We start from the raw sequence: 16697 nt of genomic DNA, 5'->3' as shown, positions 1-16697 counted from the left end.
ACCGGAAGCGTCCTATTATGAGTTAAGCGTGGCTTTGCCCCAGTCCAGCCCTACAGGAGGAGTGAGAGACAGACAGTCAACCCGCCGACAACATTCGGACATTATTAAACTTTGTAGGCAGCACTCGCTGTCTCTTGGACTTTTATTTTTAAATTTCCACAATGACACTGATACCATTACTCGAGTGCTGCGATAAATACATATCATCGTCTGGGGAGCGGAAGTGAGAGAAGGGGAAGTTGTTGGTGGAAGAAGAGGCAGAAATAAAAGAGATTTTATCAAATTCAAGTCAGATTTGATATTTCGTGGGGCTTCGGAGTTTTGAGGATATGGACACCCACGTTAAGGAGGGACAACTTTATGTGCAGCATCAAAAGTTTGGGAAGGTAAGTCTCAGTAAAAACTTCTATTTTTAATGGCTAGCTTACAAAAACACAAACAAACTGCAGTGACGCCATTAATAACGATTTGAGCATGTTAGGTTAAAATAAAAAATAATAAGCCAGCCCATTATTTTACAATAAGATGCTTATCAGACACGCATGCCAATATAGACACATAAAACCAACATAAATACTAGAAAAACCAGCAGCAGCAGCAGCACAAAGTGTGATTGAGACTACCTCAAGTACAGTCTGAGATATTTAAAGCGCTGATAGTGTCATATTTGCATGCATATTTTCACTGGAATAACCGTGTCCTACTTTATCTTCAAGAGTGTGTGTTGAACCCACCAAATAAGAGCAGAAAAAAATACCAGAGTTGGCATCATTTGCTGCTATTCCACTTGTAAACCAGAATGGAGCATTCTACCTTAATAAACAGACCACATGCTGCTGCAATTACAGACCAGTCACCATGCCCAGTGGCTTCAAAGATAAACTAACTTGCTGTACCTGCAGAGAGAGGAAGTTAGCAAGAGCTCTTCACACATCTGGCCTTACTGATGTGGTGGTTTGAAGTAAAGCTATATTGCATCACCATATGAGTATAGCATTTGTTGAATGTAAGAACAAAATAATCCGTAGTGGTACTTTTCTAGCTAAATTAGGACAGGGAGTTGTTTTTTTTTTGTTGTTTTTAGTAAAAAATCTTTCGCAGTCATGACAGTTCCACTTCATGACTTCACTTTGCAACATACAGTATACTGGTGTTCACACCCTTGCAACCACCGCCACCATCTTTGTGACACTACTGACACTTCTGCATGGCAGGCACAGATAAATATATGTGATAACACCAATACCAACCATGCAAATTTTTTGTTGTTTGGTCTCCCTGCAGCGCTGGATAAGAAGTCTTTAAGATTTGTAAGAGGGTCTTTGTGCGTCTCTCTGGTCATATGACATGGACCAACAAAACATTCTGGCCCCATTTCCTGCCCTGCAATCACCACTTTCACAATACATATTCATCCACCCAAAAACACAGTTTCAATGCACTTTGCAGCAAATTTTCAAAAGAAAATAAACAAACAAAATATACACAGTGTTATAAAGAATGGAGCAGGATGCTGATGGATCTGAAAGTGTGCTGATGTGAGGTTGGTGAATTATGCAATCATTTGAGCTGTCAGTGGACACAACACACACAGATTCAGGCTGGTTCCCACGTGTATGGTTGGAAAATGTGACTCAGAATCACAGCGGTAACGTCCGGCCCAGGTTTCTGTTTCACACTGTTGTTAAATGACATGTGAAGTAAAGGCTATTACAGAAAGTTGTTCGGGATGTAAACCATCAGCAGATGTTTTATCAAACTTTAAAACTATTAGGTGATGTAATTTGCAACCCTCCTTCAGTGGCTGAGTCCTTGTGTAAATTGAGCTTTATGTGACCCTTTCTCAAACATCTCTCAAAAATGATTTTAGTGACTTACAAAGGCATTCATAGCATCCAAAGCACGATGTGTGTACACCTCTGTGTCAGGCAATAAGAATCACACCTAAATATGTGGTGATGTGGCTGTTGAGCTGCTTTTTTTATTACCAGTACAGTTGAGATGCATATCTACACAGTAAATACAGTTGCATAGGTTAGGGTGTCTTGACATACTTTCTGCTGGAGTATTTACGACTTTTACACATGTATCAAGTTTGTGGGTAAAGATTCAGAGTGATTGTGGGGAAGTCATGGTTGCTATGCATCTGCTAGTATGGTACACACTCACACACACACACACACACACACACACACACACACACACACACACACACACACACACACACACACACACACCTTGACCTGCTGTCTGTAGTTCACCTGGACTCTGGAGTTACAGAATGCTTTCAGTTTGATGTTGGCAGCTCTTTACCAGTAAATGCTGCAGATGTGGGCATGGCACCAGAGTTGTTTACTAATCAGCCGGGGGCTAGCTGCCACACTGACGGGGTGTGTCAGAATAAAATAGGATTACATAGCCAGAGGCTGTGAAATTTCGACTACAATGTCTGAAATCTATCTTGATGGATTAATAGATCCTCAGACATTTTTAAAAGCAAACTTAAGACGTACCTTTTTATCTTGGCTTTTAGTTTTTATCTGATACACTTACCATTTGTATCTTTTTATTTAACCCTTTGTCATGAGTGAAAGTGAATTCTGCAATTAAGCTTTGTCATAAAAGTAAGCTAAAAAAATGTACCAAATTAAAATGGTTGAAAGCTAGCATTAGCCTTCTAGTGTTATGGCCACACTATAACAAGGAATATTACATACACAACAGTCCTATGTCACATAGTTGGAAAAACTTTGTCATGTGATTTTATTGCATTGCTTCAGCCTGCTGTGGTCAATCATAACGTAACCATCACCGAGTACTCTGTCTGGGATAACAACTGGAGTCTGGAGAGTGAGATCCAGATACTATACATGGAGCACACAGCAGGAGACTGTGTCTGTCACATTCTCACCAACTGAAAGTACTTTGTTTGGTTTAGGCAAGGGGGTAGCACTTCTGTCGAGTGTGCAGAAGAAGGACTAAACAATAATATTGATTTGCATTTCAATACAGCAAGTATTTGGAAGTATCTGCATAAAAAAAGAGTGAACAGCATCTTTAAACAGCATCTAAAGTCTGTTAAATGACTGAACAGACTAACCTGGACATTAGACGCTGTATGCTGCCACTTGTGTTTACCGATTCAACTGACTTTTGAACATTATTGCATTTGTATTTTTCCTTTAAATCTTTGTCCAGTCCACTAAGGATGGGGACACAACACATTAACATAATGTTAATCACATTATTTTTTGACATATGAAGGTAGTTTAATCTAATTGCATAAGCCTGAGGTTATGGCAGCAGACCCGTGGTTAACATACTGGGCTTTCTCTTTGGCCAACCTTCTCCCCTGTCTCACTTTCCCTTCCTAACAAATACACAGTACCAGCATACACACACAGCTCTCTTCAACACACATTAGTAACTTACATACTTTCATGCTCTCCATACACAACATACACACACACACACACACAGATAACCACTGCTTGTGCCCCTGAAGCCTGTCTGTGGCTGGTGGGAACATGGTGGAGTGGTTTAGTTACACAGTGTCATGACAGATAAGATGAAGATTCAGCGCTGTGGGCTAATCAATGAATAGCTGCATATTGTACTGATCTGATTACAGTTATAGTGTCATATTGAATGTGTTGTGACATGCTTTTTAGAGAAATGACTTGTTTTGAGAGACAAATCTGAGGCTGAACCTATTTTTAAAGCAAGCACATGAAACACTGAGTCAATTCAGTGTACACATCTGCATCAGTACCAGGAAATAATACAAAAGTTTAAACATAAAAAATGTGATGATGAAGTAGATAAACCAATCAATATAGTGCATATTTTTATCCTCTCATACAGATACCTGAAGCATTATCTTACCGGTTGACACAGTAAGTGTCAAAGGGTGAGGTATCAGTCTTTCTTTATTATGTCAGTGCTTTAGATGCAACAGCTGACATAAAGGTGACTATGAAAATGAAGACCACGTTTTGTTTTTACAGACTAACTCAAACTTATAGCTAATTCTGTTGAATTTTGCCATTTCCTGCTAACTGGCAGGACACCAGTGAGGAAGTATCTCAGTCTCTGTCATGATCTTTTTTGCATAATTTCCACTCTGTGTAATAGTGGATGATAACGGTCTGTTGCCTTATATGGACCAGCTGTTTCACATTCACTCACAAACACACATACACACACATGCAAGCTGCATATTGAAACAGGATTTAAAGTTTCACACCCTGTTCATTTGTAGCTTTTCACAGTGTCTGCACAGCTTCAGATGGTCAAGAGAATAATAAGAATACAAACAGTTAGATATGTACATATGTTATATACACACAGATGTACAAGAAGGAGGGAAAGAGAATCCTGGTTAATGACAATCCCACACACTTCCTGTCCTTTCTGGCAGCTAATTTTAAGGGTTGGATTGTGTGCTTTTGTATGAGTCGGAGAGTAATGAAGTTGTGCTTCATGACAGCACCCCTCTTGTGACACAATTTGGTCAACCAGGGACCCTGTAGATAGCAGATACTGTGTAGACCCTGCAGCTATAATTGTACTGACCTATTATGCAAATATCCGCATCCGCCCTTTGCACTGACTCTCGTGTCTCTTACTTTAACTGTGACGAGTTTAGATCAACCACATAGTACATGATTAGTAGCACTTAATTTTACTTGAGCGCTGCTACAAATACCCCCCGTTATTCATGAAAAAAATCAATGTGAGCATAAGTAAGAGTTGGTCTGTTATGATGGTACCATTTTCCCCACTGGTCAAAGTATTTTACAATCACTGACCTTCCAGTAACAAACTCTGCTCTCTGACTGTCATGCATCTTCCAACCCTAAGTAAAGAAATGTAACAAGACAAACAGGTGTACGGTCGACGGACGAGAGGGATTTCCCATTAAAATGTGTTTAGTATCATATAGTTTTACCACAATCGCATTATAGGATTTCATCATGTTTATTGTTAGTTCTGGACATCTGGAGTCTCAACCACCTGCTGCGTGTCTCATTGTTCAGTATTACGTGTCATGTTGTTTGTCTCTGGAGAGGAAGAGATCATTGTTAACCGTCACTTCCTTACACCTCAGGGACAAAAGATAAACCTGTCACCTACTTTCGACCAGGTCAAACACGAAGAAGCATATCATCCATATATACTTGAAGCATTTTTTTTTCTCTTCCTTATTGTGTTTTTTAAAATATTATAACATTAAGAAAACAAAAATATCATCTTGAAGGAATATACAAAAAACATCACCTTTAACAGTGTGTTTTAAATTAAAGTGACATTTGCAGGTTGTGTACAAGGTAAAAAAAAAAAAAAGCAAACCAAAAAAGCTTAAATCTGGAGGAAACAGTGGTGTCTGGGCAGCAGATGTGAGTCAGGCTGCATTGGATTTATCACCTCCTTTATGCCTCCTACAAATAAGACCCAGAAGTATAATTTTGACTCAGATCCTCTGATGTTAAGTCTTCTCTAATTATTGTGGGAAACTGTGTATGTCTGCTTTTCCCCATTGTTGGTGTCTGAATAAGCCACATGCAAATTGCAAAACAGGAAAGTGAAAAAAAAAATAAATCACTTTTTTTATTTTCCAAACTCTTTCCTTCCAGCTTTCCTATTTATGTGGTTTTGGTCTAAACAGCCTTCTTTTGGTTGCTGGTTTAAAAAAAATCTTGAACAAATATTCAAAATGAAAAACAAAGGTCAAAAAGTGGTGAATGGTAAAACCAAAACAATGAGCTGAAAGAAAGTCCACAAGACATGAGGGTGATTGTACTAAACTAATTTCCAAAGGGTTTATCACACATATTGTTTTGATGATTTATCAATAAGATAGAAAGCTTTCACCACGGTAACATGTCCTTTTTTTATATCATCCATCAGAAATGGAAGAAGAACTGGTTCGTCCTCTACCCTGCCAGCCAAAATGGCATTGCCCGTCTTGAGTTCTTTGACTCGCCTTCGGGCGGTGGCAGTGGGACTAGCGGAGGTTCGGGTGGTGGGTCCAATGAAAAAACCAGGAAGCTAGACAAGAAGATCATCCGCCTGTCTGAATGCATTTCCATCCTGCCTGCTCTGACTGAGAGCTGCCCCAAAGAAAACATGGCAGCATTTTGCGTGGAAACGAATGACAAGACACACGTGTTTGCAGCAGAAAAGAACACAGCAAAGGAGTGGATGGTTACCATGTGTGACATTGCATTTCAGGTACCTTAGTTTGTAGTGTGTCAAAGGCATGGGTGAATGTGTCTTCAAGGCATGCGTTGGGTGTGTGTCTGAAATCCTGTTAGTCTTTTGTTCTCTCATTTTGTCAGCTCTCTATTCTGTGTGCATAAATGTAACTAAACATATTTACAGAGCAAAAAAAGAATTTAGTGAACAAAGCCAAAGAACTGCCACTTTAAATTCATTTTCAACTGGGATGCAGCTTAATTCTTTTTGTGTGTTCATGCAAGTCATCTAAAATTTCCCACATGCCCCTGCACTGACTTTGCAGGTCACAACTTCTATTGTGTGCGCTTACACACACATACACAAACATAAGCATAACACATATTTGCAGAAAGGAAGCCAGAGGGAGTTTCCAGGGGGAAGACTTCATCCGCTTCGTTTTCTGTTGCTCACACTGCCTTTCTAACTACTAACTAATTTCTTTTTCTCTTCTCACTCCTTCTGCTATGCCTACTCTGTTCTCCTACTGGTTAAAATACATTTGATAGACTGATAAGATTTCACCTCGTCCAGAAAGCAATGAAATCATTTAGTCATAACATACAATTATGATGTATTTCTCAGCTGTCCTTGTTGTATGACCAACAGGGGGGGAGTGGCAGCAGCAGTGGTGCTACAGACTCGAATGGAGGACCTCATGAGCTGCAGATGTCTGAAAACCTTATCTACTATTCCAGAGAGGAGGGTAAGAACACTCAGTCATAGCATAGAAACTCATTGAAAAGAAGTGAAAATTGCACAAGGTTTAACAAAACCAACATTGTACTTTTTGTAGTGAATGAGTTCTGGGTGAGCATTCAGCGTACCGAGGCATCAGAGCGCTGTGGACTTGTGGGTAACTACTGGCTGAAAGCCGAAAGTGACATCTTGATCTTGAAAGAGCCAATGGCCAAGAGGAAAGTTCTAGTGTGGCCTTACAAGCTGCTGAGGAGATACGGGAGGGACCGGGTGAGTACAGATAAAACAAGTCTATCTTTAAGACCTTTGACCTTTGAGTGGAAGTTTACTGAACTGCAAATAACAACAGCATGTATATGTATGGTTAGCGAGTTTTATTTAGTTTTATTTGTAGAATCTGCAGCTTTTTTTTCTTTCAAGATTAGAACCTAAGCTGACAGTTGACCTTTAAAGGTTTTGTTTGATTTATGTGATATGACTGCTAACAGTGAGGTTAGATTAATAGATGCAATCAGAGCAGTGGCGTAGGAAGCATTAAAATGTGGGGGGGGGGACACCTTCTGTGGGTGGGTGGTGAAAAAAAAGTACATCAGTATATTATGAAATATAATAATATGAAGTAGTTGCGATTTCCTGTGGATTTTAACAGGTTGTTAAACTATTTTACCTACAGAAGTAAACACTTAATGACTATTTCAGAGACAGATTCAACAAAAACTCGGTGACAAACAGAAACTAATTCCAAGTGAAACAACAGTTTTGTCAAACATACTGGTGCTACTACACTAACAGCCTCCATATCTGAGGCCTTCTCTCATTTACAGAGACAAAAAACTGGCAAATCCCATAGAAAAATGAACCAAACTGCTTAATGCAGATAATACTGAAACACTAAAAATACTAACTTACAAAAAGATGCATGTCTTTATTTTTATTTGCTTATAAAACTGCTCAATTCACAACAAACGTTGTGGATGTGTTTATAATGATGCCCTGCCTCATCTGCTACATCAGTGTTTCCCTGTTCATATAATGCTCCACTGTGTCCTGACGGTCCATCACATGTGTTTTATTCTTGCTGATAAGAATAGGAGCAGGTGGCTGTGTGCACTGGCTCGGCGAGGCTGAAGCTAGCAGGCTAACAGGAGCTAACCTGGCCTTATTACAATATGGGTTAATGCTGAAAACAACTCTAACTCTCCGTGTCTTTGTTAGGAATCTCCTCATGTCCATTGTGTGTGGGGAGGCAGCAGAAAAGGCAACAACATGTCGTCAGACAAATAAGACCGTCTACTGTAACTGAAAGTAAACAGCAGCTTCCTCCCAACTTTTCTAAGTTGATTTAACATCAACCTAACGTCTCCTGGGGCCATGTGACAAAGCAAAGCAAAGGCTTCAGCATGAGCTGGACTTTGTGGGATGACACTGATGTTACCTCCTCCAGCTTCGACCGGCACTGACGGTTCTCTTTACGGTGTTTTACGCTTGCTCGAAAAAAGCCACTGGCTTTGTTAGGTCTGTCGTACGGTATTGCAGCGCTGTGGTAACCAGGACAACATGGAGTGGATTTCAGCGGTGAGGTTATTCTCTTATGAACCAAGTGGAACAGAGTTTTTTCACGAGCAATCGAAACAGCGTTAGGTGGAGTTTACTACTCACTAAATGTGGGGGGGTCCAAACGGGCCACGTCCCCCTCTGATATAATGGTAGCGACGCCTATGAATCAGAGAAATAAAAAGACAAGTTCAATGGAAAAAGGAAGCATGCATTCTTTTAGATGAAAAAAAAATAATGAGAGATCTAGCAACTAACTTCCAGTACTTCCTCATCTCTCTCTTTAGGTTATGTTTTCGTTTGAGGCAGGACGGCGGTGTGACTCAGGCCCTGGCAATTTTACCTTTGAGACCAAGCAAGGCAACGAGATCTTTATGCTGGTGGACCAGGCCATCCAGTCACAGAAGGCTCAAGCTGAGGAACGCCGCCTCAGCACCCCGCTTAACTCTGACCCAGACTGCCCTCCGTCACTCCAGTACATACGGAACACTATTCCTGGTGGGGTGACAGCTGGAGGCGGTGACAGCAGCAGCTGCAGTAGTCGGGAAGCTGATGGAGATTCAGGTGGCAGCAAACCAGGCTCGGCTGATGGTGTGCTGGGGAAAAGAGAGGGAGGAGATGGAGGAAGGGGACAAGGAGGCGGGGCAGGACATAAAGGGAGGTCTTTACCAGAACCTCCAGTGATGTTGGGGGTTTTGGGAGGAGGAGGGACACCTCCACGCTCTCCAAGAGGGCATGCAGGGAAAGCTGTATTGTCCTCTGATGAAAGTGTAGGTCTTTATTCTGAGCCTGCAGATTCAGTCCGCACAACTCTGCAAAGTGCTGATTGTCTCTATTCAGACCCAGTGGACAGCATCAAGGGTCAGAGCCAAGGCAGCAACCCCACCACCCCGCCAGTGCCCACTCCACGCCTTCGACCAGTAGGAGAAGATGCCTCAGGAGGTGTCCAAGGGGATCATCACCAGGGAGGCAGCAACCACAGGAAGCCACCAGACCTGTACTCACATGTGTATGACCGGATCAGTCTGGAGCTGAACCAGAAAACAAGCGCGCTGAGTCTGAACGGTGTTGCAGGGGGAGGGCGAGGGGGAGGAAGAGGGGTGAACAGTAACAGGCGACCCCCAGGAGGTCAAACAGAAGGACCATTGTCACTTCCTGTCTCTACTCAGGAGCACATATATGATGAACCAGAGGGTTGTGCCAAAGGAAGTGTCAGCATGCCTGCTAGTTCAGGTATGAGTATTTATGACGAGGCCCACGTGGAGTCCTTCAGCCAGAGGAGACAAGAAGAGTTGGCAGCCCCATCAGGACTGGAGGGGAATTACAGCACCCCTTCTCAGGTGAAGCCATTAGAGCCTCAAAGACATTCCCCTCCACAGCTAAACCCAAGCCGTAGCACGCCACAACCTCCAGCTCCACGGTGGCCCAAACCTGTCACTGCTCCAAAGCCAGGCAGGGGCATTTTTGCACGTAAGGAGCCGGTGCCACTGCCTACTGGGAAACATGGAGGTCCTGGCACTAATGTGAACAACAACAACAACAACATCTGGGGCGGTGGAGGAGGGGGGAGGGAGTTGTACAGCAAAGTCTCAAAACAGAAGTCTCCACCTGCTAATTTGTGGAATAGCCAGCAACACCAGGCACCACTGAGATCACCTGATATCATATATGACAACTTGGGAGATATTTGACATTGTTCTTTTTCAGCTTAGTAAAAAAGACGTGCATCCCCTTTTAACAAACAGTTTGCAGTTTGTGAAAAGACATTTCTGCCATCTGTGGACTAGGATAATTATTTTAAACAGTCGATTCGAGTGGATTAGCTCGCAACTATGAGAAAACCACATTATGGCTGCATTAAAAGCATGAAGTGTTACTGTTGTAAGGTCATCCTGTGTGTGTGTGTGTTTGTGTGAAAGAGAGGGTTAGTGTTTGCATGGTCAAACCCATAATTGGCATTCCAAGCCACAGTGTGGTTGGAGCCAGCCACTTTACTCGATCACACACACACAGAAACATATGGATTTCCCAAGTGGATACCGGCCTGCAGTCTTCACTTTAACAAGCTGAGAGGGTGGCTTGGCTCGTCTTTTCTTAAAGATCTGCTGTGCTTATGAAGTGGCTGGGAGACATGTTTTGCACTGCTGCTTTTCTCTGAAATATGAGACACTGTGATGGCCAGGAGTAAGTCTTTGACAGGACTTTTTCTGTTTGTGTTTTCTGGACTAAACTTTACCTTAAATCCCACTGAAACTGGGAGATTGTCAGCATGGGACACTAATATAAGATGCAGACGCATCTGAGCATCTGTATGAAAAAACAACACCTGTTTTGGAGGAGGCCATGCAAAGAGGGACCACATTTGTAGCACGAAAACATACATAAACAGGTCACAAAGGGTTCATAGGGTCCTCTTGTGGCCAATAAATCATGAGGGCAGGATAATATTTTTTTCTAAATCCTGTATATTTCTATGTATAGGCAAACTAAATATGGAACTAATCAATTCCCTGCAATGTGTCAGTGTATTTGTCTTTAAGTGTCAAAAACAGCTGTGCTGTCTGTATATAAAACTAATAAAAAAATGCCTCAAAAAACATTAAACAAATCTCCAAAGTGAATCTTTAAACAAGAGAAGTACTTAATTGCAATAGGACTACTTCCCCTCAGTGCGTTTGTCCTGCCAGGAACCAATCAAACACTGTTAGTCGCGTTTAAAAGACTTTTCTGTTCTGGACCAAACGGGACAGTAAAACAGTCTGACCTCATCCTCCACTTCTCTCTCTGCCACGCTCTGTTTTTGTTGTTTCAGTCCGTTTCCAACCACTTAATCACACTGCTAAAGCTGAGCCACAGAAAAACGAAACAAAGACGTTCTTTCTTGCTTTCCTCTCTTTCTTCCTTCCTTGCTCCATCTCTGCGTTAATTCTGTTGTTTGGTTGCTCTGGTGACTGTTAAATGGCGGCTGGTTTGTGTTGGACACGCCATGCATTTTAACTGCAGAGAGATACGGTAAGGGGAAGGCAGGGACACAAGGTGGAAACAGGAAAAATATGCAACTTTAAAATTAAAATTGTTACTAAACATTTTGAATAATGTTCACAGAAATGGAACTTGTGGGTGTTTATTCTGAGCTGAAGATGATGAAAGAATAAAAGAAAAGAGCCCTAAAGATGGAGTAAAGAGGCAAAATGATGAATGCTGGCTGGATGAACCTGTCTGTGTCTGGTTGGCTTACAAACAGGCACAGACTGTTCCCTTCACTGCTGCTCTTTATCCCTTTCATCCGTCTTTATCCCTCTCTTTTTTCCATCTTCATTTCCTCACCTGCTGCTGGAGTACTCACTAGACAGGAAAAGTAATTAGATTACATTTCAAAAGTAAATATCCTAGGTCTCCTAAAATTCTTCTTCTTTCAGACAGATTCAGAGAAGAAAAACAGAAAGTAAAAAAGCAGCAGTAACCTTCTGTCTTTCTCATTAAACTTGAGATGAACTCATTGGGGGGAAGAGGCACACACACACATGCTATGGTTCTACAGCTCACAGATGGGTTTCTTAGCTCCTTATATATGTACTAAAAACAAGGGAAGAAACCTAGCAGCACCTCTAAAGTGGAAAAGTGTCACATTATGTGCTTTATATGTTCAACATGTAAAAATAACAGCTCACAGTTTCACAGGGTGTTATGTCCTGTATAATATTATATTATTATTGGTACGCTGACTTCCTGGAGTCTGAACATGTTGCAGCCTCACTCTTTATATTTAGCCAACAGAGTGCTGAGAGTGTTACAATGACTTTGTCACAGTGCATTCAGACCATATCGACAGATTAAAGCATTCATCTTTTTTTTAAAAAAAGTAATGATGACATTTTCTGACCCTTTTGAACTTTAACACATCTGCAAACCAGCAGAACTAACTGTTTGTGTGTGCCATAAGCAACAGTCTATTTGTGAGGCTATTTGTCAGAGTGGGCTTATGTGTCTGTATGCACTACGCTTTTGCTGCTATGTCACCTTCTGTAAATTCTTTTTGTAATCATGTGCATGTGTGTGGCCTCGCAGTGAAACCTCAGTTTCATATCAACTTCTGTGAGTTGTCTCAGTTTTTTGAGAAATGTTGAAACAATGGAACGCACTTTAATAGTTTACTGCAGGATATTTGTCATACAAAGTGGGTTTAGAAGAAGCAGTACATTCTTGATATTTCACATAGATAGATATACAGACTTTATTTTAAGAGACCTATGCATGTGTGTGTGTGTCATTTCTGGCTACATGAGTCTCTCTCTGGCTAGACAATTTTATCTCCAAGTTTGAGGTCTCTGCATATCTCTCTCCCCACGCACACACAATCTTCGACTATTATCGTCTTCCTGTCCCCTTCACTGTCTCTCCCCAACATTGTGCGACTGTCTCCGTCCCGTCAAGGTCTCTTCATGTAAAGGTCAGGTCAGACTTACAAAAAGAGAACAGGACCAGCCCAACAACCAGAGGCACCGAAACCATATTTTACACTAAAAGGTGATTTTGCAGACTTTTGAGACTGGACTTGTTTCTAAAAGGCTGTTATGAGTTCAGACAAACAGACTAACAAACTAATCAGGCTATGACTCCTTGTAGCTTCTGTACTGTAATCATTCTTGTCAGTAATTTTTAATAATTCTCTTATTTACACTTTTTTTATTAGTACATTTATATTAATTTGCAATGCATCTGGAAATAATGTACTTTTGCTATCATACATCATGAAGTTTTACACCTGCCAGCTGCACATCTTATTATAAAACTAGCCTGAGTTGCACTTCCTCATTCTGCTAATAGATGTAAGACCTTTCTCTTGTGCACACGGCAGTATCTTGGATCAGGATCTTGTGTGATCTGTCTTTAGATGCCAAAAACAGAACAGGTTCCTCTCATGTTTAACTCTGCAGACCACCAGCTTTTATTTTTAGCTTTGCGTGGGCAAACCTATTCAGTCATGAGCGTGTTTTCATTCACTTTTTCTCTCACTCTGCAATACCTTGAAGGAAATTACTGTTTCTCTTTTATATTGTGGTCTCGTTGCCTCAAAATCAAAAGACATGCTTATGCAAAACGCCTGTGATTATGGGTACAAAGGTTAAAGCAGCTTCTGAACTGTTTTTACTGACCAGAATACATCCATAACATTTTAAAGCTTTACATGACCAGACAGGATGTAAACTGCATTAATGGCATGTACCTCAAAACATGCTTCAAAGCGAATCAAACATTCTGACTTCTCAATTTCTCTCACTGAATTACAGTTCAGGTCTTCTAACCTCCTGACAGTACCTCCTCACTTCCTCTCTCACCAAGATGAACTTCCTCTTTCAGTTCTCACTCAGCACTGCTGGTAAGAGAGATGATTATTCTTTGCCTGTGTGTGAATAGAGTGTACTCCTGGTCTGTTCTTCTGTGTGTATTGTATAAGAGTCCCGTAGCTACAGAGGACAATTGCAGGAAAGAGACGTTGTTTTACAGTCTGCGAGACAGATAGAGAGCCTGAAACAGTAATCATCTGTTCTGATGATTACAGCAAAAAAGGAAATGGAACATTGAGAATGAAGCAGGAAGTCACAGCACTAATATTATCCTACCTCAGATATAGACAAGACAGAAAATACATATTGCACTTTTAGACAGCCGGTTTAGAAAAAAAAGTTTTTTTATGGATCACCGTGGAAAAAAAAATGCAAAGCAATCATTTTAGTTAAGTTGCTTTCAAAAGAGGAATAAAAACACCTAAAATAACTGTGGGACCATAACTGCAGAGACTCCATGTTATGTCTGCAAAATGAGGCAAAAAAACAGTAAAATGCCCCCTCTCCACCCTCAGGATAGATATTACTCTGTCTGCACTCAGCAATGATACACCTTATTGTGTAACTGCTTCATCTTTTTGATATAAAGAACACTGACTAAACCGATGACCAAACATAAGCTATTCTGACACACAAGACACTATGGTGACAATCATAAAATCTATGACGTCAATGCAGGCCCTACAGTTTACCTGTTATTATTGTCATCAGTGCATAGAAGCGCTATATCAGTTTGAGTGTAGGCTAATAAATTCACATCCAATAGAAGTACCTTTTCATAGTACTATCAGTCTGTGAAAATGGGGTACTGCTGGTATTGTGCAGGCGAACCAGTGGGTGGTAAAAGGTTACGGTGGTTACATGTCCTTTTTCCCAACTTCTACTTTACCTTACAGAAATATTATCATAACACACCTACTGCCAAATGTCACCTTTATTTATTAACCCACAGAGTAATGGTTTTAAAATACACATCTATGAGAATGCTCACTAAATATGTATATGTATAAATATGAACAGCACATAAATGATCCTACCTAGCTGATGAAATAACTGATATGAATTTACAGAGTGAACAAGTCAGTTTCCTTTGCAGATTAGACCGCTGATTAAAAACAGCCGAACAGGGACACAAATGAGTCAATGGTGCGAAATAAGCATGTTTCTGTGGTGGAGTCATAAAGCACAACAATAAACAAAGAACACGTTAGAACAACTAAACCTAAAAAATCCCCTGACTAGTAAGACAGTCTGATAATCTAAAAACTGCATGAAGACCCAAACACAAACAATCACACTTTTGTGGTCACAAGCCATTAATCGCTACACAGTTGTGACACAAACAGTTGTGACATATAATGAGGAGTGTGTCTGATAGAGTTTAGGTCAAACAGAGGAACTTTAGCTCTAGCCCTTTGACCTCTTTGGAGACAGAGAGGCTGCTGTTGTCCTATCTGAGCAAATTTATGAAGTTCACACACGTTGACTAAATGTTGCAGAGCTGGTGAGTATTAAAGGGAGAGTACAGTATGAGACAGAGGAGGGTAACGACAGGGAGAGAGAAAAAGTGGGTAAAATGTCACTGGAGTTGGAGTTGAATTCTCTCTAGAGACAAAAGCATCGTTGTGGTTGTAATTTTATGAATGCGGAAGTCCTGTGACATCACAACGTCATGAAGTCATTTGCCACTGGGTGCTCCCTAATGTTATAAGGTTCAACAAGGGGGTGGAATGGCGGGAGCCTGATTAAGCTTGTGTGTCAGTGTAGATGACAAAGATCTTTGACTAGGAATAAATTAATAATAATGGACACAACGTGTAACTGACCACTATCTACGTCTGAACATGAATCATTGCCTAAAAGTGTGTAAATATAATAGTTAAGTGATGTCACTTCATGTACTCAAATCTACCCCTTGACACACAAATACACAACAGAAACTTTCCTCTTGTGCAGTTGTCATATTGGAGATTTTATCTCTTATCTCATCCACCCCCCTAATGCTGCTTGCCAACCCCCAGAAAAGAACCTTGCTGTGGAGGTGAAGGAGAGCAGAGAGGCCCCTCTGTCTGCTGCTTTGTTCTCTGTTTCATTAAAACAGTGACGCTGTGTTCAAACCGGGGCTTAAGGGCAAAATGGAAAAGGAATGTGCACATGTGTTTGTCTATAAGTCTTTATACATCACAGTACTGTACAGTGTGTCTGATATATTTTGCCTGAATTGTGGCTAGTGGCTTTTGGAATTGAAGTGTGTGTGTTGTGCTTTTTATACATCCATCAGCTTTGTAATCTTCCTCTGATCTCCCACACCGCACACCCTTTGTTCTTTTTTTATTCTTCTCATTACTTCCCTCCAGTTTCGAGTGTTTGAGGCTCATTGTCCTGCTGTTTCCCTTTTTTTCTCCTCTCTTCATCTCTCCTAAAGCTTTTTCATTGTTTTATGGCCTACGATTCTGAACTTTTGCTGCCTCAGCAATCTACAGATGGCAGTGACTTGAAACTCTCCTTTCTCTGACACACATACAATACATGGTCACACACACACAGACAGAGGCTTGTTAAATTCAGATCTAGCTAATACTGTGTGTGTGGTGAGAATAAGAAGAGATGAATAGAAGTGTCGAGAATAACGGTGGTCACGGTGTCTGTTAGTGTGTGCTCTATGGAAAGTCCTTAAAGGCTTTATGAGCAGACTTTACAATGGAGACCAATTAGACTGGTGTGTGCTGACCAAACATTACTGTTATTTACTGGAAACCTTACTGAAGTGAAAGGTCAGAATTTCAGGATGCACTCTCATTCTCTGTCTGACTATGTTGCTCTTTCTGCCCACATTTCGTCCACTTAGAGCCAGTGTTC

At 41.0% G+C, this 16697-nt stretch overlaps 1 protein-coding gene across 1 annotated transcript; it reads left to right on the top strand.

Annotated features, from left to right (window-relative positions):
- Positions 1-38: 38 nt before the first annotated feature.
- On the top strand, positions 39-10366 carry dok1b (docking protein 1b). Its single transcript, XM_028429654.1, has 5 exons — positions 39-386; positions 5911-6234; positions 6847-6943; positions 7034-7206; positions 8778-10366. The coding sequence occupies exons 1-5, from the start codon at positions 330-332 to the stop codon at positions 10179-10181; spliced, it is 2055 nt and encodes a 684-aa protein (XP_028285455.1). The 5' UTR covers positions 39-329; the 3' UTR covers positions 10182-10366.
- The last annotated feature ends 6331 nt before the right edge of the window (positions 10367-16697 follow it).

This window comes from Parambassis ranga, chromosome 18 (genome assembly GCF_900634625.1).
Source record: "Parambassis ranga chromosome 18, fParRan2.1, whole genome shotgun sequence".
Classification (NCBI taxonomy): Eukaryota; Metazoa; Chordata; class Actinopteri; family Ambassidae; genus Parambassis; species Parambassis ranga.
The sequence above is the reverse complement of the archived record's forward strand: the minus strand, read 5'-3'. Positions and strand labels throughout refer to the sequence as shown.

Coding starts and splice junctions, on each gene's coding strand:
- dok1b (XM_028429654.1), top strand. CDS start 330: ATGGACACCCACGTTAAGGAGGGACAACTTTATGTGCAGCATCAAAAG. Junction 6,235..6,846: donor TGTGTGACATTGCATTTCAG/GTACCTTAGTTT, acceptor TATGACCAACAG/GGGGGGAGTGGCAGCAGCAG. Junction 6,944..7,033: donor CTACTATTCCAGAGAGGAGG/GTAAGAACACTC, acceptor TACTTTTTGTAG/TGAATGAGTTCTGGGTGAGC.